This window comes from Rhea pennata, chromosome 2 (assembly GCF_028389875.1).
Source record: "Rhea pennata isolate bPtePen1 chromosome 2, bPtePen1.pri, whole genome shotgun sequence".
Lineage (NCBI taxonomy): Eukaryota > Metazoa > Chordata > Aves > Rheiformes > Rheidae > Rhea > Rhea pennata.
Window position 1 is genome coordinate 49091018 of NC_084664.1, and position 22535 is coordinate 49113552.

Genomic DNA, 22535 nt, shown 5'->3' on the forward strand with positions numbered 1-22535 from the left:
CGTCTGCGTTACTAATTGCTAGCGTTCGGGACTGCATAATACCTCTTTGGCAGGAAACTTAAATTCCGAGGCCTCAGCAATTTCACCAAGGTCCTGTAATCTGCTACTGAATTGTAATGGTGAAACACAGTTATTGGTGAGGCGTTGGAGTGAGCAGCTAAACAGAAATGCTCGCTTCAGAGGTGGCTGTATGTCACCTGAGGTTTCACTGCGGCTTTGCGGTGGGGCCATAGGACAGTGACGAGCTTCACCGCTGGGAGTAAGCTGTGCTGAAACTGTGATTCTGTGCTGTGGCTGCTTTGGTTGAAATGGACTGGGAGTTGCATTTCAATAGATAGTAAACCTGGTTGTTTTTAAACAGCAACTTCAGAATGTTTTTGGAGTACTTTAAGAACACGTAAACACTCAATTTGACCTATTAGAAAAGCTTAAGCTTTGAGAAAGCGTAAGAATTCTGGTCTTTTATGTGCCTTTCCTCTGACTGTGTGCCAGGAAGGGATGCCTGGTGGACACCAGAACTCTGTAACATATTTTCCTTTGATCCTGATTCAAAAATGATAAAGTGTATTTTGAGTATGGAAGAGAGAGATTGTGTGCCAGACTCTTGATGCAGCAAGGATGCAAAATGTCAGACCTATAGGAAAGGTGACTTGCCCAAATCCAGAGGGTCATTCTATTACAATGGCATCACAGAGAAGGGGTTTATATTGTATAGCAAATGCTTCCAGTTCCTATCATTGTAGATAGCAAGCACTGTGTTTTTTCTTTGCTTAATGGAAATAAGTCTTCTGCATAGCCTTATAGTGATGCCAATCGCTGTAAGTGAAGCCACGCTTTAATTCAAGGGTGTCTTTAAGAATACAACTTTAAGAATACGAGATCCAGTCCTTCAAATACTACAACTGTGTCAATGTAACTCTTACTATTGCATCAGTGAGATAGCACTACTTGTCACATCAATGGGAGCTGCTGGTGGTAGTAAGTTGTATTTGGACTGACTATTCATTGAAATTTAGAGGATGTGACCCAGAAACTCTGTGCAGTTATAGGTTTATAGAAGGAAAAATGTGAGATCTGCCTAAAAACTAAAGATATTTCTAGCAACACTGAGTATGTACTGAGTATTTTTGTTTATGTTTCAGTTTTACATTTTTAGTTTTAATTTTAAGTAGTATAGTTATAGACAAGGTGTGTATGCCAGTTTGAAATCGTTTATTCAGTAGTAATGGTGATAATGTATGATATGTAATGACCTTAAAATGATATGTAATTTAATCCAGCCATTGAGTATAAGTTGTAATCTTCATTTAGCAGATACAGAATTGCTATGCCCAAGGAGTTCTGTATTTTTTTTCCTTTTCCCTGAGCAGTTCAGTTTGTGTCAGTAAAGGGGAACAACTGATGGTCTAAGGCAGTATGTTCATAGCTTGAGCGATGGTAACTCAGCTTTAGTGAATCTCTTTTGCTTACCTAATCTGAACCTAGTCTTTCTGATGGATGGGTTACTGTGCTTTTTCCACAGAACAGGAGCCAGCATTGTAACATAGGTGATGTACTCCAAACCCATGCATTGCTTTTATTTCACAGTAACGTGCTCAGGCAGCCATATGCTTAAGATACATCCATAATAGGTTTTGCCTGCTGTAGAGGGGACCACAGTGTACGTGATGGGTATCCAGCCTAGCTTGGGTCTGGAAATGGCCTGGCAGCAGCTCAGCCAGTCTCTGCAGATACTAATTGATGGAGCTTACTGTTATCACTGGTCTTTGTGCAGTGTAGGCATGATCTTATGTTCAGATTGATATCCTGGGATGCTGTTTTTCTGCTATTCTGACTGAAGAGAGCAGGTAATGTAAAATATGACAAGATGTAAAAGTATACTGTCAAATTTTCATTTCCCTGTCCTGTGTGTAGCTGGTTAAAGCATACAACCAGATGAGAGTGATTATGCCATCTATTTGACTTATGCATGCAAATAATCCGAACCTTAAGGTTGCTTTAGAGAAAAAGAGAAAGGAAAGCTTTCCTAATTAGAGCTATGTATTTCCTAGGATCTGCAGACAATAAGAAAAAAGATTGCCTGTAGCTTCATTGGAGCTGCAGTGCAGCAAGTCTGTCAGTGACACTTTACACATCGCCCTATTAACAGGGAGTCCAAAAGGAAATGCCAACTTGCATCCGCAGGCTTTGGATGCTGGGGCCTCCAGCAGCAGTAGTTCCCAGGTAAGGAGGTGCCAGGCATTATAGGCAACGTGCTGCTGCGTGCTGGCTCTTAGTGCCTGGGAGCACAGGCAGGTTAACTCCTTTGGACTGGTTCTGGCTGTGCTTCTGGAGTAGGATATGCATGGTGGGGATGTCTCTGGTGGATGGTGAGAGGTCGGTCTAGATTTGCTTGGATAGCTCTTCACCCCACTGGGTTACAAAGTGACCGCACAGAACTGGTTCCCTTAGGGGACCAGTAGGAAAGGAGCAAGTAAATAACAGCTGAGGGTAGAGGTGGAAAAGTAAGGAAGTGAGAAAGGAGACTGCAGCACCAGGGCTCAGCTAAAAAAAAAAAAAAAAAAAAAACGTTGGGAATTGCTGTTTGGGAATCTTAGTAGGAAATAAAGACATGGAAAATCCCGCATTAATACCTCTGTGGACAATGGAATATTGTTGAACAGGAGGAAGTGCTTGTTGATGTTTTTGCTGTTAACCTAGTGGATAGTGTGTGTATGAAGTTCAGCTTCAAGTTTTACAGTAAGAACTGATAGGGAGTGGAGCAGTATTCAGAAGCTACAGTGAATGGGCTGAAATAGAAACAAAGAATTAATAAAGGGAAAATGAAATACTGTGCACTTTATATAAATAAAAAAGGACAATGAAACATCCACATGACCTAGTCGGAAGATAGTAGTACCATACATAGACAGAGGGAGATCAGAAGATTATAGCAGGAGATAAAGGGAGATATCGATGTGATATACATCTGCGTTTTCTGCAGTGGCTACTTGAATCTCTGGTGTCCAAGGAACACTAAGTTTGCCAACCAAGAAATTCTTTACAGTGTTTTAAAAACTTCATCATGCAACAACTTTGAATCTGCAAGTTTTTCATGTTCTCTGAAGTAGCAGCGTAGCTTTCTCCTAGGCTAACTTAACATCACAAAGCTGGATCGTGACAGTAATAATTTTCACTTCAGGCCTTTACAGGATAGAGGTGGTATTTTGTTCTATTTCACTGTTTCATCAACACCATATTTTAATATACACCAAGGGTCCTTCTGTATCTGGTGTATTTACCTGTTCGGGTATTATATTTAGATTTAAAATTTAAAATGTCTTACAGCCTTTCATATGCTGCAAAGCTCCTCTAAATGATACAGAAAAAGTTTGGACTGCCAGTGGGGGAAAATAATACAGAGAAACTGAGTGACTTGCTCATTCTTGGGGGAAGAAGGGGGGGGGGAGGCTGTAGCCAGGGAAGATGGGTGCCAAATTCTGTGTTAGGCTGCCTTGAATAAAAAGGTATTTCTGAAAGTTAAGGTGGTTTTTCTCCTGTAGACAATATTCTGAATATTCTATAGACTGGGATGGTTATTCCAGCATCTTAGTAAAATTAATACTTAAAAACTGAAACTCCCTTCTCTAGAAAATATGTTTATGCCGTGAAGGCAGTGTAGTTTCTAAAATACATGCTAAAAATAATACCAACTTTATAGACAGACCTTCCCCCTCTATTTTTTTCCCCTTTTGAGGTTGATACAGGGCAAACTGAGCATTTAAACTCTCTTAACCCAGTGGCTTGCTAGTTTAAGTCCTGAGTCAGCATTAAGATTGGAAAGACTAGGAAGGCTGCTTCTGTCTGTTATCTCATAAGGCTGTCTGTTCAGAATAACAGCAACTTCTGTGGGAAAGCATGACGTCGCCATTTGTTGCTTTCTGTTACGCAGTGCAATCCCTTCTGTGAGATTGTTCTGTACTTCTGATCCTTACTACAAATAACCAACAATGCCACAAAGCTAGTTTGTATTTATATTTTCAGGATTGATATTTCTCTTTTTACATAGATTGAGTAGCTCCTGTTTATTTAGTCTATCAGGAAAATGTAAGAAGTAACGAATATGTCTCGTGCTCTTGCTGCTCTGATAGTCGAGATGTTATGACGGTTGTTATTTCGTGATGGTTTATACTTAATGTAGATTTGTAAACCACCTTAGATCTCTGCAGATCTCTGGTCAAAAGCTTACTAAGATCCCTAAGCTTGGGATTAGACCCTTAGTCTTTACTGCCCTTTTGACTTACCCTGTTCCTAGATGATGAGCCCCTGGTCTGTACTGGTTCAGTGTTTCTGTACCTCGAACAGTTACTGCGTTGTCTCTGTCTTGCTTTATTCAGACTAGCAGGCCCTATAGATGGGGGTGCAATCATTTATCAGGTATCTCCTCTCTTTCGCATTATGATTTATTCATACAATACGTTTCCATTGGTTAAACAGAACTGATAATAGACATTAACCAGGAAGCTGTTACCGTCTGTCCTGAGAGATTGTATATCACAAACATTAGGATAGAAAATAAGCATGTCTTTAATTGAGCAAACATGGCCTTATTTTCCTGACAGTTATACTAATGGCATTCCACTGACACAGTTGAAGTTGCTTCTTGTTTACAGTCATATAAATGAGAGGACAACTAAGTTTTGTGCCTTATGTGGCTTTTAAGCCTGTCAGTCTCCGCCTGATCTGGACCATCAGAATGGAATTTCTAGACCTGACAGGTCTCTCTAAGGTTGTTTTCACCTACCCCTGTTCTCCTCAGGGAAGAGTTTCCTCTATGTGTACGTATCCCTGTTCAAACATATACTTCAGAAAGGCGAAACTGCAGTTAATCTTCACCTTTAACAGGATGCTTCCAACAACAACAACAAAAAAACATTAAAATCTCTTACCTCTTAAATGTGCCTTTTCACTAAGCTCTTGATCATGGCCCCATCAAAATAATGAAATGACCATGTAAAGTGTTTTCTAATCCATGAATATAGCTTGGAGTTGTAATGTAGTCACTGGTTCTCTCATGTATAGAAAACATTGTAACAGGGTTACTGCTTGGCTTTGTGTTCCTTCCTTTCCCTCCCTCCCCGCAACAGATTTCCGAACTTGTGCGTTTATCCTCAAAAGTGTGTTTTTAGTCTTAAAATATTTTAAAATTATTTTTGAGGGATGTATTATAATTCACAATCTGATTTCTTTCTGCCACTTTCCTTCAGTACGGAAGCAAACTCTGCTGTAATCCCATGACGTCAGCAGCCAAAGGCTTCTAGAGAATCTGAGATTTTGTGAGCCTCTTGCTAAAAGCACAAGAGAAGCTGCGCATACCCACATGCAGCATAATCCTGCTGCTGCCCTGCTCCTGGGGCAGCTGGAATAGAGTTAGTGGTGCTGACTTTTCGCTATGACATTTTGACGTGAGTCATCAGGTGTCTGGTCAGTGCAGTCATAAGAGCCCTGTGCCTGATCCTTCCCTATTGCTTTTGCCATTTTAACTGTAGAGAAGTAGTTTTCAACTTTTTCTTGAAAATACTCTGGTGGAAATGCGGATCTCTGGATAGCTAATTTAAGCCTGCTATTAATAGACTTGCTTTTTTTTAGCTGTCTTTCACAGACTGGTTAGAAGTCCCTCTATCATTCAGAAAATTGGGTTGAAAACTGCCATGCTGATGGATATCTGGATCAATCTGCAGGAGACTGCCAAAAATTCTCAGTTTCCTTCCTGTTGATCAGATAAAGCTTTTCAGGCCTTGCAGAAACCATTAGGAAATGTATAGAGAATATTGATATTTCCTTGTTATTCCTGCTAGAACTTGGTTTGGCAAGTTTTGACAGGCTTGCTGTTAGATTTGAATTGTATGAAAGTGGCAGGAGAAGCACTGGTTCGTAACGTGTTAATTAGAAAACAGCACATGTTCTCCCATTTCTGTTGCAAAGGAAGACTGAATATGTGACGTTATAATCAGTTAAGCTTTACATATAGGAAATGAACTTCAAAATGGTGTCTCACAATTTCAGTTTATATCCCCTATATATTTTTTTTTGTTTAAAAGACATGTCTATCTGCATTACCTAGCTTAATTGTAATGAGTATTACATGACTGATGATGTATGTTTATTTTCTTTTAGGGTAATAAAAAGTTAAATTTAGTATTGTCTGTCAACTATTAACATACTGTCAATGGACTGTAGTTCTGAGCATGTCATGAAGTCTTCCAAAGTATCACTGCAAACTGCCAAAATTTGAAGTTTGAGTTTGTATGGCAAATGTAAGCTTTTTGTGAAGTTGAATGTTAATAGACTTCTAATAGAAGAAATGGTTGCAATGCCTGAATAGTAATACTGTTGCCTTGAAAGTTAAACCATGTGCTTGACAATAGCAGCATGAGTAATTAAATGGAAATAAGTGGGATGATGATGATGTTAAGTTTAGTGTAAGTTTTACAGCATCAGAGCTACAGGTAACCTACCCAAAAGGGGCAGGAGACCTGCATGAGTGAGCAAGGAGCTCTTGGCCAAATTCAAACAGAAGAAGAAAGTACACAGAATGTGGAAGAGGGGACAGGCTACTTGGGAGAATTATAGGAATGCAGCCAGATTATGTAGAGATGCAGCGAGGAAGGCTAAGGCCCAGCTGGAATTGGGTCTGGCAAGGGATGTGAAGGACAACAGGAAGGGCTTCTTCAGATATATCAGCAGCAAGAGGAGGATTTGGGAAAATGTGGGCCCACTACTGAATGGGGCGGGGGCCCTGGTGACAAGGGATACAGAGAGGGCAGAGTTACTGAATGCCTTCTTTGCTTTAGTCTTCACTGCTAAGAGCAGACCTCATGAATTGCAGAGCCTGGACGTGAGGGAGAAAAGTCTGGAGAAGGGAAGACTTTCCTTTGGTTGAGGAGGATAGGATTAGAGACCTTCTGAGCAGGCTAGACATCCACAGATCTGTGGGCCCAGGTGGGATGCACCCACAGGTACTGAGGGAGCTGGCAGATGTTGTTGCCAGGTTGCTCTCCATCATCTTTGAAAGGTCTTGGAGAACTGGAGAGGTGCCTGAGGACTGGAAGAAGGCCAATGTCACTCCAGGAAGGGCAAGAAGGAGAACCCAGGCAACTATAGGCCAGTCAGCCTCACCTCCATCCCTGGAAAGGTGATGGAACAGCTCATTCTGGATGTCATCTCTAAGCATGTGGAGGAAAAGAAGGTGATCAGGAGTAGCCAGCATGGATTCACCAAGGGGAAAATCCTGCTTCACCAATCTGACAGCTTTCTCTGATGGAATGCCTGGCTGGGTAGATGAGGGCAGTTCAGTGGACGTTGTGTACCTTGACGTCAGCAAGGCTTTGGACACTGTCTCCCATAAAATCCTCCTAGATAAGCTCAGGAAGTGTGGGTTAGACAAGTGGACAGTGAGGTGGATTGAGAGCTGGCTGAGAGGCAGAGCTCAGAGGGTTGTCATCAGTGGTGCGGAGTCTAGTTGGAGGTGTGTGGCTAGTGGCGTCCCGCAGGGCTCAGTACTGGGTCCCATCTTGTTCAGCTTCTTCATCAATGACCTGGATGAAGGGACAGAGTGCCTCCTCAGCAAGTTTGCTGATGATACCAAGCTGGGAGGAGTGGCTGATACACCTGAGGGCTGTGCTGCCCTTCAGAGAGACCTGGCCAGGCTGGAGAGTTGGGCAGAGAGGAACCTCATGAGGTTCAACAAGGGTAAGTGCAGAGTCCTGCACGTAGCAGGACCCTAGGCACCAGTACAGGCCGGGGGTTGACCTGCTGGAGAGCAGCACTGCAGAGAAGGACCTGGGAGTCCTGGTAGATGACAAGTTGACCATGAGCCAGCAATGTGCCCTTGTGGCCAAGAAGGCCAACAGTATCCTGGGGTGCATCAGCAAGACCGTTGCCGGCAGGTCGAGGGAGGTGATCCTGCCCCTCTCCTCAGCCCTGGTGAGGCCTCATCTCGAGTACTGTGTCCAGTTCTGGGCTCCCCAGTACAAGAGAGACATGGAGCTACTGGAGAGAGTCCAGTGTAGGGCTGCAAAGATGATCAGAGGGCTGGAGCATCTGTCCTCTGAGGAAAGGCTGCGAGAGCTGGGCCTTTTCAGAAAAGCCTGAGGAAGAAAAGACTGAGGGGGGATCTTATCAATGTGTATAAGCTCCTGAAGGGAGGGTGTCAAGGGGACGGGGACAAACTCTTTTCGGTTGCCCAGTGTGACAGGACAAGAGGTAATGGGCAGAAATTTAAGCACAGGAAGTTCTACCTGACCAGGAGGAGGAATTTCTTCCCTATGAGAGTGACGGAGCACTGGAGCAGGTTGCCCAGAGAGGTTGTGGAGTCTCCTTCTCTGGAGACATTCAAGGCCCGCCTGGATTCAACCCTGTCTAACATGCTGTAGGTGACTGTGCTGAACAGGGAGGTTGGACTAGATGATCTCCAGAGGTCCCTTCCAACCTTACTGATTCTATGATTCTCTAGCTACCGGTAGGATGAAGGCTCAAATTACTTGTTAGCTGATTCTTAACCTGTTCTTCAGGAGTTGCTGGCCAGGCTGTTTTAAAAAAAGAAAAGAAAATCTAGACATGGCTTATTTATATATTTACTTGATTTATATAGGATATAAAAGCATATTTTAAGTGATTCATTTGAGCAGGAAATGTGTTATAATTTATTTACATCCCTAATATGTATATTACCTATTTTTTGATTATGCCTGAAATGTCACATGCCTTCCAGATATAAAAGAAAAGGTCTTTGCTCTAACATATCCTTAAGTTAGATTGATGCGTTTATTGTCAATGTGTCTCACACTTACTAAGTGGCCTCTCCTATAGCCTTATGCTGTGATTAAGTCCTTTGTCTTTAGCATTTACATATTGTTTGCTCCAGAGTAGGAGGGACTGACATATTCCGTCCGTGTATTGTAAATTAAGTTCACATGTGATATAATTCAAAAGCAGACCAGTTAGATCAAGTTACTCTGCTTACCTCCCCTCTCCCTGCCCCCCCCCCTTTTTTTTTGGGGGGGGGGGAGGTGTTCAGTTTATATGAGAATAGCAGGTTAGGCACTGTAAACACAAACAGATATTTGTATATATATAAAAAAAGGAATTAAAAAAAAAAAAAAGATAACCAGGCCATGAAGAGGAGAACCTGAGACTCTGTGCTCCTATAACATGACTCTAAGATTATATATGCTGAAATACCTATATATTTCTCAAATAATGAGTGATGTTTATGTACGATTCCTAACTCTTCGTTCTGTCTCCTGAAGATGACTCTTAAGCAAGTATTGAGTAACAACACCTATTTAATAACAAATTTGTCCTCCAGCCAAAAGTCTGAGTTGGAGGCCTGTGCTGTATCCACTTACCACTTTTTTTTCTGCTCTGTGAAAATTAGTCTCCAGACTCTGCCTGAGGTGTGTCAAGGGCCCTTCCCATTCCTCTTTAGACACTTCCACAGCAATACTGCTCTCTCTCCCACACCTCAGTAATATTTATGAGAGAGCGCTGTACGTGTTTCACTGGAGTGAAACCATTTCCTGCATTTTCAAGAGATCTGAATTTTTAGTTGACTGTCGTAGGTAGTGTGCTATTCAGGAATAAACCTACAATTTTAACTGCTATGTATTTGGCTAGGTCTCAGTCTTTGCTAATACTTAAGTGCAATACCTTTTGTCAGACTGATTCCCCTGTTAAATAGGAGTTTACTTTTCATGTGAGATTTTCTGTGCTTTGCTTTGGAAAACAAAACCAAGCCTTTTAACATAAGTAGAGCTTACAGATTCTAGGTTAAAAAATCCTGACTGTCTGTATTCAGGACTATTCCAACTTGTTACTGCATCTGATGTTAAATCTAAAACTTTAGTTTAAAAATTACTATTTTTTCTTATTTTTTAATTTAATATGATCTTGCTGCCAACTAAAACATCCTTGTCAGGCATGAGTCTTTAATCTTGTTTATTTTGAGCTGGCAAACCAACATAGTTTGTAATAAGATTATGAAATAATGTAATGAAGTTTAAATTGTTAACTTATGTGTGTCAGGAGATGGAGGGGTACTCGGTCTCTAAAAACATCTTTAAGCTGTGTAAAAGTATGAATAAGCAAGTGTCTTTACAGAAATGAAAAATTAGGGAAATGATATGGACTTATCTGGAGGTATTGATTTATCTGACGTTATACTAGCAGATTGTATGGGTAATAGCTGTTTCTGAAAATTGTAGAGCATCTTTCTCTAAATATCAGGAGTCATGAAGCTAAATTATAGCTATGGTTAAAACAAAATAAATTACAATGTGGTATGTGAATTTCGTGAATGAGAAGTCCCTCCTCCCCCACAAAGTAAATGAGATGCACATGTGCACATTTTTAGTCTTGATTTTTCTGTTCTGTATGTTACCTGTATAAATAGAAAAGCTGGTATGCTTTAACATTAATTCATGCAACTTTCTCAATTTCATAAAACATCTTGAGCTATCTCACTGGACAACATCCTAAATGTTAAAAGCAGAAATATAAGAAAATACTTTAATTCTCTTAGTTTATTTATTACTGTTATGTTAGAAAAGAATTCTGTGATTAATGTATGCTGATCGGGTACTTGCTTTCATAGCCTGTGTGGTTTATCCACTTCTGTGCACTGGAAGCTTTGCTCTCTTGAGTTTTGCCTCTCAGTAGGGTAATACCAGCTCCATTTAAGTATCCAGTGAGCTGTCTCCCTTGTCACTTATACTAACATGCACAAAGTCATCCTTCTGTGTTTGGATTTAATTAACCTGCTCAGTAATAACCTTAACCTTTGGCTATGAAAGACTAATTGTCCTCTTATGAATTTGGTCCTCTTGAAATGATAACCAGAAAGCAAGCTATCAAATCCTTTGCTGTCTAGATAGAGGCAATAGCATCTCCATTTAAGTCAATGTTACTCATTACGGCAAAGTAAAGCTTTTGCCTTGTAGATGACAGAACTTTGCTATAAATATTTTGAGAAACTGCAATATTTGTTAAAGATTCTAGGTATTCTTGTGATCTTCTCAGCATGTTTTCTATAGAATTATCCATTTTGTCTGGGCAACAGTGTCAGTTTTGAACAATTAAACACAAAGATAGATACAGCATGAACTTCTTTGCCAGAAGATATAGTTAGTAGTGCATATGCATTGTATCCCTTTCTCTGAATTTAAATGGAAAAATGTGCTATATTTTTTGCAGTGTCTTCTGGAAATATGAACAATTCTTTCATGTTGAAATAGGAGGAGGCTGAGCCCTTCTGTTTGGGTACATGGAATATAGTGTATCTGGTAGCAGAACTGTTGTATCCAGTTTTCTAGAAGATCTTTAAGTATGAAGGTTGAGTTTTGAGCATTTAGAGCACTGTGTAAATATGAATTTTGGCACTTTGGCCCTTTTTAAAAGAAGCATTCTTGGAAGTTCATAGGTGTGTAAAGAGCTGCTTTCAAGGTGTTACATTCCAGGTGTATTCTAATATTGAGTGCTGCAAGTTCTCAGCACAGGGTTGATTGATCCCTTGCCAAAGTTTTATGGGCATTGTTTTTATTTCCTCCTACCTCCAATTGCATAAAGCTTGGTGGAAAACTGAAACTACAGTAAGCACTGTGCATACCTGGAGTAGCGCAGCCTCAGAGATGGACCTTACCCTCTGGATAGATAAGGTGGCTGGAGAGGTGGAGAAGAGGTGGCAGTGGCAGTAAGTGTTATGTTACTGCCCTGATTAGAGTGGCTTGGATATAGCTAGGAATGCTAAAAGGGAGGTAAAACAAATGCTATTGGGAGGTGGAGCAGAGGTGGCAGGAGAAGGAAAGCAATGTAAAAGATTTAAGAGGGTTATAAAGCCAGAGGAGGAGGTGAGAGTGGGAGACAGCTGTCATTTAGGACAAGTATTGTCCAGACAAGATTAGAAATTCCTGTAAAGATCTCTGTGCAGACAGTTTCTTCAGTTGTTCCTGTCACAGTAACTCCTCAGTAGTTTGGATTTGCAGTTCTGCTCCAAAGCTGTGAGTCCATGGATAAAACAGAAGGAAACCTCTCCCACTTGCTCAACTTCCAGTGTCTGTAGGAGAGACCCATCCTTTCCTGAGACCTGATCCAGAGAACAAGGAGCTTGCCACCTGTGTCAGGTCCTTAGTCCTCTCCCACATGCCAGTTTCAGTTCTTGCTTCAGTCCTTGCTGTGGCTGTTCCTATTGGCACCTACCTAATTGTGGTGCTCTTCCTTAAACACTTGTTGCCTTTCCTCCACGGGGGTGGAGGTGGCCAACTCATGAATTTAATGTGTAATTAAGCAAGTCTTAAAAGCACTTTGAGATTCTCTTGAGTAAGAAGTGTTCGCATGAGAGTCTGGTTTCCAAATCCATTATTTCTTGATTGATTTATTTTTTTTTTTTTTTTTTTTTTGCTTCTTCAACTCTTTCTGCAGATTGGAATTTTCCACATGATCCTCATACCATTATATGAAAGGAGCTCTGCATTTCTTGCAAAGCGGTGAAACACTGTTTCTGATCCTTTTGCAGATGCAAGTATGGACATTATAGCCTATGATGATTACTCCAGTCTACCGCTCCAGAGATATTGAAAGGAAACCTGAATACCTCCAGCCAGAGAAGTGTGTTCCACCTCCTAGCCGCAGTTCCCTGGGAACGATGTGGTTTATTCGAGATGGCTGTGGTATTGCGTGTGCTGTTGTTACCTGGATGCTGGTGTTCTATGCCGACTTTGTAGTCCTTCTTGTCATGTTAGTTCCATCAAGAGATTATGTGTATAGTGTGATCAATGGCACACTGTTCAACACCTTGGCTTTCCTCGCTTTGGCTTCACATTTTCGTGCTATGCTGACAGATCCAGTAAGTATATCTCTCCTTTTATGTCTCAGCAAGAGATGGGTGGTGTTTTTCTTGACTGCTAGATGTTGGGTAACTCATTTGTTGAGTGAGTGGCAGATTTAAATAACTTTTGCGTGTCAATTTGCAGAGTGAGGCTGCTGATGTAGTATGCTAATTTGTCATCCCACTCAAGTCAGATGTAAAGTAAGGGACCAGACTTTAGATTCTGTATGAACAGCTCCTCAAGAAAGAACGTGTTTCTCTCTTACACTGTTTGATACAGATGATCTGTGTTTAGGGCTTGTCATATCTTGACAAACAGGAAAGCTAGAAAAACTGGTTTTGGTTGTCTGCCTTGGCAAGTATTTCTTCAGCAGAATGGGATGGGACATTTGTTATTTTGAAAAACTGTTGCATCTCTCATACTGGTGATTTCATTGAGTTTATTGAGACCTGTTAAAACAAATATTATGTAGGCATGATTTTTCATTAAATCTCTCTGCCGAAGTGAGGTTGTGTCTCTAGGTCTGCAGTAAGCTGCCAGACTCCTGAATCGGCAAGCCAAAAGTTCCTAGGCAGGCAGGAAGCTTAGGGATTGTAAGACCCTTCCCCCTGCCCCAGCTTTGTGTATCCATAGGACATTTTCATGAGAGATCTGATCTGTTGCTTCCTCCTCTTTCAGCTAGTGAAGATATGTTTTCCGTACATGCTGCTCATTCTGAATGCCCTGTGATAGTTTGTTTTGCTTTTCAGCCTCTGGACAGTGGATTCAGTTTAAAGTCTCATCTTATCTCCCCTAGTCAGTGGGAGAAGAAACAAGCTTAGCCTTTCCCCCCTCCCCTCCTCCTGAGTCTGCTTATTGCTGTTGGGAATGGCAGTGACTCTCTGATACTCTAATTACTCATTCCAAATGTCATTTCCTACTTGGAACCTCATTAAAGGCCATTAAAACTTTTTAGTGTAGTCTTTATTACTTAGCTTCCAGCTCTCCTAGAAGCCACAGCGCTACAAATATCTTAATTTGGGGTAGTTTCACTGTATATATTGAAGCAAAGACTGATCCATTGCATGCTACTGCTGCTTGGCAGAGCTGTGAGCAGCAGTTGAGGCACTGAAACTTTTATCATTGGATTCAGAAATATGGGGTTGTAGCAGTTTGTTGCATAGTTTATATCCTAAGAAATATGAACTTTGTTATTTTTAATTATTGTATGTTTTGTGGCTTTAATGCCTAGGGACCTTTGGATCTCCAGAATTACTTTACAGAATTAGCTATAACTCTTTTGGAACAAAAGCTATATTCTAAAACTAACCGGGCAAGTACAGCGTAGGAGAAAGAGACACAATTGCAAAGCAGAGTAATTGGGGAAAAAAGATACTTCAGTTGCAAGTATGTGGTGTTTTTTTCGTGCATGGATGGAGAGAGCCAGTAGGATGTTGTTTTATTCTTCGTAGATATTTTTATGAGGAAATCAGCTAAACAAAATTGAGGAGGTAACGATAAGAGGCAAGGTGGGATGCAGCAATGTAGGGCGCACAGCGTGAGTCTGGGATGAAGAGGATGCTGGAACATGGAGAGCCAGGGAGACATCTGGGATCAGAATGAAAGCACTGTTGAGGCAAACAGGAATAGTGTTCTTATTACAGATAAATGAAAACTTGAATCCTTCAGAAGTTGATAGCATTCTTCAGTCAGCTGTGTGTCCTTGCTAAATATGTCCCTAAGGTCTTGAGCTTTCCTGTGTGCTGAAGAGAGGGAACGTCAATCAGAGATGAGTTGTAACATTTGTGGAAATTGGTCTTGGTTAATTTTTAAATTGGTCAGGCCTATTGGGAAGTTCTTATGAGGAGGGGGAAAAAGAACAGACTGCTCAAGAGAGTTTTGAAATATTGGTTTAATGTGCACTTGTTTTATTAATGTGTACTATTTCTGTTTATTGCTGCTGGGATTGTATAGATTTGTCAAGAGGAGACTGTTCCTTCAGAAATCTGTTTATAATACTACATCTTTGTTTATTTTGGTGTAAAAGCCTGTATCTATGGAGATACATTTGTGTTTATGTAGCAGCAGTGACTTCATGCAGCGCATTTCATGACTTTTTTTTTTTTGAATTAATTTGTGGCCGTAGAAATGTTGGAAAATGTAGACTTGGTACTTTCTGAAAGTTCATGCTCCTACAGGAACAGTAATATTGCCCACTTAAAATGTAGTTAAGAATGTTTTTTCTAGTCTTATTTTGGGAGGGGGGAATTGTTTAGAAAGTGTTTGCTGTTTGCATATTGAACCCTAATTTAAATAACAAATACACATATGGAAGCAGGGCTATAAATATATGAGCTGTTTATCAGCAACTCTTAATGTTTGCAACGGTACTTCAGCAGTTGCTGCTTCTGCTGGATTGAAACATTTGTGATCTCCAGTTTGTGATAAGAAACACTGGAATGATAAATCCATTGATACGTGTCAAGAAAGGGATAAGGATTCTTAAATATTGTAAAGCAATTTTACTATAGGATTTCAGAAGACTAATTCCTTAAGTGAGGATTAATTGCTGCTTTTGATTTAAAAAAAGAAAAGGCAAAATTAGGTTTAGTACCTGATTCCATGTTTTAGGACCTCATTTTGATTTCTTTCCTGAATCATCTTGCCCTAAAGTGAACAGAGTTTCAGGAAGTTTTTCTCTCTATCTTCTCCCTCCCCTCCCATAATTTTGAGTTAGCTGTTTTGTTCTTAGCACTCATTGTGTCCAGTGCTAAGATTAATCTTCTGGTTTGTTTTTCTCTGCAGGGTGCTGTACCCAAAGGTAATGCCACAAAGGAGTTCATTGAGAGTTTACAGTTAAAGCCAGGGCAGGTGGTTTATAAGTGCCCAAAATGCTGTAGCATCAAGCCGGACAGAGCACATCACTGCAGGTAAAGTGTTTTCTGAGGAACTGCTCTTGTACCACATACCACTGGAGTTCAGGAATTATCCAGCATGCCTTGATCTAATGTGTTATTAGATACCTGAGACTTCAGTGGTTAAATTAAGACTTCGGCATCAAAATTCTGTTACTGATAGTGCCAAACACATTTAAGGAACTTTTGGGAAAAAAAAGAAATCTTGGGCATTATTTGTACAGTTTTAATCTACAACAGTCTGGGACCACTTCTCACAAAGTGAGAAATTTAGAAACAAATTAGTACTACCTTGACTTCAGACCTTTGATTGGCATTGTATAAATTTTCTTAGCACATACCATCATGTAGCCATAACTTGAAAGGAGAGATACTGCATACCAGATTGCATAGAAATCCATAAAATATAATCTCTCAAAGGGCAAATGTCCTTTTTAGTTTTGTTTTCACTCGTTACTCAAGGACCTATTTGTATAATTGTAGATTCTACTTAGAAGTGATATTTAAATTCTAAAATAAAGTTCCAATAACTACATATGTTTTTAAAAATTCTGACTTCCATATTCTCATTAAGTACTGTAACTTTGTTTGTGCCTTGTGAAAGATCAGTATGCCTACTGATCTGTCATGTCCTTTCTTTTTCTGGTAGGATAAACTTCCGTGAAGAGAGTTACTGATAGTGAGCTTTTTAGTACTAAGACAGTGAGCAAAAAAAATAACTACTTCCTAAAATTCTCTTCTGCTTTTAAAACAAGTGAACCTTCTTTCCAGTAAGTAGTTAAAGAGTTTGCAGTGGTATCCCTTTCTTATCTACTCAAAAACCAATGCATACTGGGAGAGCTTGTATCATTACTGCTGATTCATGCAGGGGTCTTGTGGGAAGGGGAGTACGTGGTACTGAGTTGAACAAACCTACTTCTGCTGTCTGCATTTTTCAAATTTCTCTTCAGAGCTTCAGTTTACCAATGGTGGTTTATTTTGTTTATTTTAGTCAAAACTAGGAATTGGTTAGTCAGCAGGAGCAATGTGATCGTGCCTATCACTTATTAATGCTACTGTAAAATTCCCTCTGACACTTCTTCAATTATGAATGAAACTTTGCATCTAAAATGCTGTCTTGCTGATGACTCGCAAGTGTAGGTAAATGAAAAAGACTCTTTGGCTAAAGTCAAAACCTCCTCCCCATGAAGATCTTTGCTTCAAAATAATTTTATAGATGTTAAGGTTTGGAAAACTGAGCACTGATGCTGTTGAGATTCTTCAGTCAATTTCGTGTGGATTTTTTTTTTTTTTTTTTTTTTTTGTGCTAGTCTTTGACACAGCAAGATCGTGCACATGCAGCAGCAGGAGGTACTGCTAGCTGTGCCTGAGGGAGCAGAGCGGTTTCTAATTCATATGCTATTAAGCTAGTGCCCCATGCCCATCAAACTATTCCTTGCAGGGTTTGGAAGCTGGTTGATTTTGGGCTTGCGAGGGGTGCTCTTATGTGGGCGTTCCCTACTGCTTACTGCTTTCAGTTTCTGTTTCCTTTTCCACCAGCTAGTTTTACTGGCTGCCTCTAACTACTTTCAGCAAATGTGAGTGGAATGAAAACTCTCCTCTGTGCCTCCGCTACCTCCTTTGTGAAAGTGGTCTTTGGCTTGGCTGGTTCAGGTCCTCCCTCTGGGAGGACTAAGACCTAGGAGTAATTGAAGAGTCGCATTGGTACTTATCTGTTTAAAAGCCCAAGGGAAGTGTATGTGCATATGCTGAAAAATGTGCAAAGTAAATTAGGCTGCAAGGAGGCATCTTCCCCCTTTACACAGTCTTCCTCCCTCCCCCTTTTTTAAATACCAATAATAGACGCTTGTGCAATGAAGATAGCATTATCAGGCAGCTAACTTCTTATTTTCACTATGCCAGCTGATTTCAGCCCCAACACAGCTTCAAACTCATTTCAGGCTGCTCCTTCCAATGAGACCAGGCTTTTCCTGCTGACCACTGTACCTGGGGCTAGCAGGGAATAGATACCTGCGTCCACCTAAAGAAAAGTGGCTCTGGATCTGGGCATGTGCTGAGAACCCAGGCCTGCCTGACCAGCCTTTCATTTAGGATCAGGGCTATCCCAGCTCATTTGTTTTTCAGGCATGGCACGTGTCCTTGGGGGTTATCTCTTCCCACAGTGTAGATTGAATGCAAAGCTGTTATGAGAGAGGTTTTCCATTATTTATTCATATGCGTTCATAGGACAACTTTTATATTTTTGTTTGAAAGTGTTCCTGGTCTCTCTTCAGTGTTTGGTTGTTTTATTTCCCTTAAGGTCAAAGTATTTTTCTTGTAAGAAGGAAAATGCAAATAAAATTAGCAGAGCCCTCAGTGCTTTCTGTTTCTGTGTGACCAGAAGTGTTCTGGAATGGCTATTTCATTTGGATTTTTTTTGTTTGTTTTGGGGGTTATTTTTTTTAATCAATTTTCGTACTTGTTTGTGCAATGTGGTATCAGGAGACTGCCTTTCCTCCCCTATCATATGAGAAAGCAGCAGAGAAAAAGACTTCTTTTATGATGTGAGTTGAAGCAGTTCCTGACTGAGAGTGTGATGTTTAGACAAAGTAATAATCTTTTAATTGTTTGACTCTTAGCCACAGTTTGCACACTAGCATTTTTATTTTATTAGTCTGGTTTTGTGAAGTGCTTTAACATCTAATTTTACCTTGAATGTATATTGTGGAACTGTCTTCCTGATTGATTCCCACTGCTGGTTTATGCTAGTGTGTGCCTTGCCTTTATGTCAAGAATCTTTTCTAATGCTTTATTTTTCTTTTTGGCAAGCACCAGCTACTGGTTAGTGTTAACAACAAATTAAGGTTTATTTACTGGCAACTGTAAAATTCATTCATTACTGTTTTTCATATCTTTGACTTTTTTTAATCTGTGAACATTTTCACAGAGCGAGTAGGTTAAACCTAGAGTAAAACATACACGTTCCATCTGTTTGAATATATTGTTCAAACCACATTCTGGCATAATCACTGAATATTATGCTAATGTGTTTTGTTTGGCATTTTTTTTTTATAACAGTGATTTGGTATTATATGGTTCATTTTGAACAGAAATAATCAAGTGAGCAAACTAGAAATACTAATGTAGTGACCAGTGGATTTATATAGGTTCACATTTCATCCCTGATTCTTATCTTTTATTTCTCCACATTCCCAAAATGCATGTGAACTCCTGCTGTATTTCTGGAATGAAATGTGCTATAAAGATCTGTATTCTTTCAGTGTTTGCAAGAGGTGTATTCGGAAAATGGACCATCACTGCCCGTGGGTCAATAACTGTGTAGGAGAGAATAACCAGAAGTACTTTGTACTGTTTACAGTAAGTATTTTGCAAGTGGTGGTTGCAGTTGTCCAGTTGGCAGCAATGCAATGCTGTGTATAGTTTGCGAAGCAGCCCTGGAGGTTGGCTTGCTTTTTCTTTTTTCGTGTTACAGGCAAACTTCATAGGGAAGTATTAGAGATTTCTGTTTTGCTAATTAGGGAGCACGTGATACAGCAAAAGGGAAATGCCTCACAAGAAGTATTTGCCAGGGTTTTCTGAGGTTTGTGTTATCGATTATTTCAAGCATTTTATTTCATAATGTAAGTGGTTTATTATCGTGTTGAGGTCTTTGAGGCATGGGCTATATTTCTGTTCTGTTTTATAGTGTGCTATGTCCACAGGATCCTGGTCCATATCTAGGGTTCTTCATGAATGCCTGTATAGGGCCATAAAATAAGAGTTGTTGATGCTGCCTTGATGGAGAGTAGGAAGTCTCCATCCTTTTTGGCAGGGATTATCCACCTTCTACTTGCAAGTAGTTTATTTTCATACTCAAAAATCAGGGAGGTGTTTGACTTTTTATACCTTATCTGTGGCATAATGAGTAAGAAAATGGGAGCGCAGATTCTAATACTGCATATTTATGGAACAGTTGAAATCTGTTTCATCAAAGCCAACTGCAACTATCCTGTGGGAGTAGTGTGAACATTACAAGACTGGGTTTCAGTGATGTTCTGTTTTATTAATAAATCTTTTGGGAAATTTGTAGGTTCAAAGAGGAATGTTCTTATTACCAAGTGAAAAAAGGGGGGAAATTTCAGTTAGATGGAAAGACTTACTCCTAAACTTGCATTCTGCAGTGTGGTTTGTTAGGATGTGGATTACAGAACAAAATGAATGCCATTTGTTTCCCCCTGAGCAGGGGTCTTTTCACTGTAATGGGTGAGCTTCAATCCTATCAGAAGGATTTCTGTTTCTGTTAAAACTAACATACATTTTGAAGTGGCCTGCGTTAAATGCTTAAGCTGGCTGAGGGAGAAGCAAAATAAAGGTTGCTGGTTTTGTTTTTGTTTATTCTTTATAAGACCTGGGGAGTTAAAAGTATGGCTGCACACCAAAGTTTCAAGGAAAAGCAAAATAGTTTCCTGTCACCTTTTTCTGCTTCCCCAGGAATCTCTCTGGTAACACGTCTCTGCCATTTCTATCACCTACTGGCTCTTTTGTTGCAGTCAGTAGGTTCAGGGGAGTCTTCCTGTTAGTTCTGTGTCTGTAAATTGTAGATGTACATGTAGCTCTGCACATAATTTAAAGCTTTTGTTACAAACTAAGACATAATTAAAAAAATACAGTAAGTACAAACTGTTAAATCTTGACGGAAATTTACCATGCCAGTGTCCAACTCGGAAGAAATGCTTATTTAAAAAAAAGCCTTGTTTCTCACTTATTCTGGAAAGTAGATAAATTGCTTATTGTGATTAAAACAAATTACCTGTTGTTTCATTGGGAAAATACAGTGCTCTCACGCTTGAGAGTGAGGATCTAAGCTTTGACACGGTACCTTATTGTTAGTGGTGGTGTTTTCTGAAAGCTTTGCTGTACTCGGCAGAGATGAAGGTAGGAAGTAAACGATATGGAAGACTGCTGGGATGCAGGAGTCTGGGTCCAGCTGGCTTTGGATAAAACAGTCCCTTTCTTGTGCCTTCATAAAATGGCACTGGCTATTAGCAATGCCAGAATGTGCATGTGTAGTTCTGGCATTTTCCAACTTCAAGGTGCTTTGATATTTCTGGTGTGTATGTGTGTGTGTATGTATGTATAAGAAAATCTTAATGCATTCTGATTGCTTTATTTAAAATGGTTATAAGAGTTAGCATTTTGTTTTTAAGCTTTGCCTGCTAGCTATTTTTACATCCTTTGTTTTTCAGATGTATATAGCACTGATTTCCCTGCATGCTCTAATCATGGTGGGATTTCACTTCTTGTATTGCTTTGAAGAAGACTGGACAAGTGAGTACAAAGTATCTCTTCTAAATTACAGATTAACCTATGAAGCAGACTTTAGAATGTGGTTTGCTTGTAAGGCAACCCCTTCTAATGCTAGTTTCAGATAAATACTCTCAGGGCTCTGTTGTGCTATCTATTTTTAAGATCAATCCTGGATCTTAATAATTCTGTCTAACCTGCTAGGGTCTCTGTCCTGAAGAGAGAAGTCTTATTTCAACTTAAGCCTGAGACTGCCCAGGTAGAAGCTGAAATGTAAAGACTCGTAGATAATGTGTGCAGTAATCTACAATTTACACAAATATTGCACTGATTTCCTGAATGTCAAAGCATGATAAGAAGAATGTGTGTGCCCTTTTGAAAAGGGTATCATTCACACAAGACTGCCAGTAAAACATGTTTGCTTAGATTCAAAAATCCACCCTCAAAAGAACAAACAATTTACCTCCATCAAAACAAACAAACCAAAAAAACACACTATGTTTTTTTTTTTTAAGGAGGTGAATTGTTTGTTTTTGTGATGGTGGGTTTTTGGATCTAAGCAAACATGATATAAATGTTTGTGACAGCTAAATGACATACATAAGAAACCATCTAGGTAATGTTGAGTCAAACAGCCAGCTGTTGAAATATGTATGTGCAGATGTACATGTGCTGCTTGTAGATTTTTTTGGAAGAGCATTAGCTTAATTTTTACTGGAATTTAATTTTGTCATTTTACGTGTCATGATGACAAGTTTCAGTAAAAATGCCACAGAGCATGTGTGCATTTACACATACGACCTGAACTTGACAAGGTTATTCTGCAGAAATTTGTCAGATGCCAAATGACACTAATTGATCAAGTCTGGATTTAACTACAGTGGCCAGGGCCTTGTGGGAGGGATATATCAAAGGAAGATGTTTCATCTGCACCTTTTCTCGGAGCCTGATTTCTGTGGGTGAAGCACTTTCATACTTACCCCAGATTCAGGTTGGCAGAACAGACATGCATGTGTTGTTCCTTCTGCCTTAGATCTGTATTGATAATGTTGGCCCCTGATTATTGCAGGTCTGTTAAAAGTTAGCATCTTCTCACAGTGGGGGAAAGCACTCTTTTTAGTTGATACTCGCTGATTTCAGAGAAGTCTGGAAATGTTCTGAGGAACCAACTCAACAATGTGATTTTTGCCCTATAATATTTTCTTCTCTTTTCCTTTCTTTTGATTGTCCTTTATGGTTATCTTTTCAGACTTTTTCAGCTAAACTTTGCCAGGAGGTTGCAGTATAGGTGGAGTATGAGAAAAAACAAGAGTTTGGCTTAACCTACACTTCTTTGGGTTATGACTTGGAGAAGTTATGAAAGCGTCCTCTATTTTTATATTGACGCAGAAGCAATCTTCCTTGCATTCTGAGCGCTAGCTTGAGATTTCTGATGGACTTTATCATTACGGGAAATATTGTACTTACACTTGTAGGAATGATCCTTTCATTGTTG

General features: G+C 39.9%; 1 protein-coding gene across 7 annotated transcripts in view; it reads left to right on the forward strand.

Moving 5' to 3' along the window:
* ZDHHC3 (zinc finger DHHC-type palmitoyltransferase 3) overlaps window positions 1-22535 on the forward strand; it is a 37182-nt gene that overhangs the window by 3771 nt on the left and 10876 nt on the right. For 6 of the 7 annotated variants that reach the window (XR_009957609.1, XR_009957610.1, XR_009957611.1 and 3 more), the window contains exons 2-5: window positions 12551-12880; window positions 15648-15772; window positions 19018-19114; window positions 20983-21064. Coding sequence is in view for 4 of the 7 variants with exons in the window: in XM_062569451.1 (XP_062425435.1) it covers window positions 12575-12880; window positions 15648-15772; window positions 19018-19114; window positions 20983-21064 (610 nt within the window). In the remaining 3 variants the exon portion in view is untranslated. Of the gene's footprint in view, window positions 1-12079; window positions 12159-12550; window positions 12881-15647; window positions 15773-19017; window positions 19115-20982; window positions 21065-22535 lie in introns of those variants that run through there. The other variant, XM_062569453.1, reaches the window with a different exon arrangement.